Source organism: Mastacembelus armatus, unplaced genomic scaffold (assembly GCF_900324485.2).
Source record: "Mastacembelus armatus unplaced genomic scaffold, fMasArm1.2, whole genome shotgun sequence".
Taxonomy (NCBI): Eukaryota; Metazoa; Chordata; class Actinopteri; order Synbranchiformes; family Mastacembelidae; genus Mastacembelus; species Mastacembelus armatus.
The window spans coordinates 2142991-2146215 of NW_022872939.1; the positions used below are offsets into that span (position 1 = coordinate 2142991).

General features: G+C 50.4%; 1 protein-coding gene across 1 annotated transcript; it reads right to left on the reverse strand.

Annotated features, from left to right (window-relative positions):
* Positions 1-968: 968 nt before the first annotated feature.
* Positions 969-2994, reverse strand: LOC113137737 (piggyBac transposable element-derived protein 4-like). Its single transcript, XM_026319564.1, has 2 exons — positions 2025-2994; positions 969-1939 (listed from the first exon to the last, which is right to left on the reverse strand). Exons 1-2 carry the CDS (start codon positions 2992-2994, stop codon positions 969-971), a joined length of 1941 nt encoding a protein of 646 aa, XP_026175349.1.
* Positions 2995-3225: the final 231 nt, after the last annotated feature.

The following is a 3225-nucleotide window of genomic DNA, read 5'->3' on the forward strand; positions in this document are numbered from 1 at the left end:
CCTTTCCTCAGGTCCCCAAGCAATTTGGTTCGGCCTATGTAGTTTTTGTCTTTTATAGCAATGACTTCTCCGCGATCTTTTTGTAGAAATACATATCTTTTAGATGGGGTTGCTCTTTTACTCTGTTCGGAGGTTGTCCACTCAACAGCTTGGACAACCTCCGTAGAATCCACATAACAGCTCATTGTTATGCTGTCTCCTTCGTAGGTGATTATCTCCGGGGTGTCGGTGCGTACACTTGCCCCTGCAAAAAAATAAACCGTATCGATTCCAAGTGTAATTTCCCCTGTAGTAATCCCCAAGTCATAAGGGTCTTACCTTGCACCGTAACCAGTGAAGCGAGCACTAGTAGGAGAACAGAGATGTAACTCATTGTGTCACGAAAGAGTTGACCGGAGAAGTCTGCTGGAAAGTTTCCATCTTAAAAGCTGCGCTATATAGGAGAGGGACAGGCTGAAAGGACCCTGACTGAAATCACCTCATCAGCAGAAACCATCCGACCTCCACTGAAACGGTCCGTCCACGACAGAAACCGTCCGACCTCCACTGAAATGGTCCGTCCGCGACGGAAACCGTCCGACCTCCACTGAAACGGTCCGACTTAGGTTGAAATGACACGACAGTCCGATGTTCAAACTTTCAGAGCTCCACTGAAATAATCCCATTGCTCTGGAATCGAAATCGAAATATATCACAATTACAAACTATATAAATCCTCCGCATCTCATGTCATTGTTCATGTGGTGGTTATCGATGTGTAAGTTTGTATGAGTTTCATGAGCCGTTTGGATGGGAGTTGGTGTAAAAAGAACACACTGCTTTGTAACAACGCGACATTTATTTGCATTATAAGCACATATAAGCAAAAAAAAACCAGTGTAAAATCTCAAAGAAAGAACTGAGGCAAAGGATACTCAGGAAATGCCATCGCATGTTTCTACAAGTTAACTCCGGATAGCCACAGTGTTTCACTCCCCATCAATCCCCGAGCAAATCGCGCAGAAATGCAAAGTGCATTTGCCGCAGATGTATCTCTTGCAACCCATACACACGGTGCACGTCTTTGCATCTCTCGATCTCGGGCACAGTTGACATCTTTGTCTCTTTCGCGATGACACGGGCGAATTCGACCGAATCCCTCTCATCAGCGCGCGTGCCGACTCTGCTCGGGGCGTCTGTTTCCTACACAGTATGAACGGCGTTACCAAAGCATGTCCCAGTTGCTCCAGAAACAGCCTCCTGCGATTGCGTTTCCCCGACATCCATTCGGGGTGCGTTTCTCTCCATATCACATAGGCGTTGTACACGGAGACGTCGAGGATGTTATGGAACATAGCGACGGGCCAGCGTTTTGTCATCCGCCTACAGCTGTAGGTGGCGAGCAGCTTGTCTAGGTTATCCACGCCGCCTTTAGTGTGATTATAATCCACGATCGCCTGCGGCTTCATCCTCTTGCACTCGCCGTTGATTTCGGGGGTCGAATGCCGCGTGCTCAGTAGCAGAACCGTCCTGTTTCGCTTGGGCACGTACGATATCAAAGTAGCCAGTTCTGTGAAAGCGAACCTCGACGAGAACGCCTTCCGTCCGCGTGCCGTCAGCAGTTCCTGCGGTAGCTCAACTCTGTTGCTTCTGATGGTACCCAGCAGATCGATGCTGTTGGCTCGCAGCCTGCGCGCAAGATCGTAGGAAGTGAAGAAGTTATCGCACGTGACGAGACGATGCTCCAATCCCCGCGTGAGGTCAAGAACGACCCGCGAGGCTAGGTTCACCTCCGTCTTGGCCGCAGCCCTCTCGGTCGACTTCGAAGCCGTCACCGCCTCTTTGCCGGTGTACGCCTGCATCCTCCATGCGTAACTGGATTTAGCGTCGCAGGCCACCCACAGTTTGAGCCCGTACTTGGCGGGCTTGTTAGGCATATACTGACGGAAGGAACATCGTCCTGAAAGAGGAAAGGCGATTGCCTAGATTAGATCAACTGATATGCAGGACAGGACGGTTAAAAAAAATGCACTGCTGCACAATACCTTTGAAAGGAACCATGCGTTCGTCCACTGTGACGGCCGGTCCTGGATTGTAGAGAGCAGGGAGTCGCTCCGACCACTTGCTCCACACCTCTCTGATAGCAGCCAATTTATCGGGAGAATTCCCATCGATGCCCCTGGACTTCCGATCATCGAACCTCAGCATTCTCGACCAACAATGAAACTCTTTCAGCGACATGGTCGCTCTGAAAATCGTTCTGCCATGCTCCGCGTCACACAAGCTCGAGGTCGCTTCGCCTCGAGACCTGTACATCCCTGCAAGCGTAAGCAGACCCATGTACGCCCGCAGGTTGGTCTCGTCCATCGATTTCTGACTCGATCCCTCGTATGTGCTCCGGTTCGACTCGCGCAACACTATCTCTTCTAGCTCAGCCGTGAAGAACAGCAGAAAACACGACAGAATGTCACGGGCGCCAGCGATCGCTTCTCCCGTAGGTCCTGTGGGGTATTCCGGGACCCCTCTTTGAGCGCGCTCACCTAGAGGCTCTGAGGACCATTCGATTTTCTTGTCCTTAGACAGAAATGTGTCTGGGTGAACGTGAACGCCTGCTCTCTGATCGTCGCCATCATCCTCTTCCTCGGTGCTGTAGCGATCATCGTCTTCTACATCGTTGTAGTCCTCATCCGTATCGTCTCCGAGGATGCTCTCGCCCTCACCGTCATCGTCTTCGTCCTCTGTGCTCTTTCTGCTGACATCACCTTCTTCGAAGTTATCCTCATTTTCATCCTCATTACACTCCCCCCCATCCGATGCAACGCCATCGCCTTCTCCTTCGGCGTTGTTTTCAGGACGGATGCTCTCAGCACTCAAATCTTCGCTCGAATCAGTTCCCCCCTCGTCGGAGTCGTCAGACTCACCCGCGCGGGGATCTTCGCGATTGGGTAGAGCGAATATCTTATCCAATTTGCGTTTCGCTTTCGCCACCTGATCGGCTGTGTAATAAGCTGCCATTACAGAAACACTCCCATTCCAGCTCTAAGCATCTGACAATATCTACCAAAAAAAAACTCAAACTGGGGCAACCGCAATCCCGTCTTAATCATGGAATAAATGTTATTTATATAAGTATTCCCCAAGCTCGGAAATCCATCATTAGCGGATAACACATTGCCAACAAATCTACAGAGTTTAAAGGGAGCCCAATGGGTTTGTGCCATCCTCGGGCAAAACGCAGTACTCTTA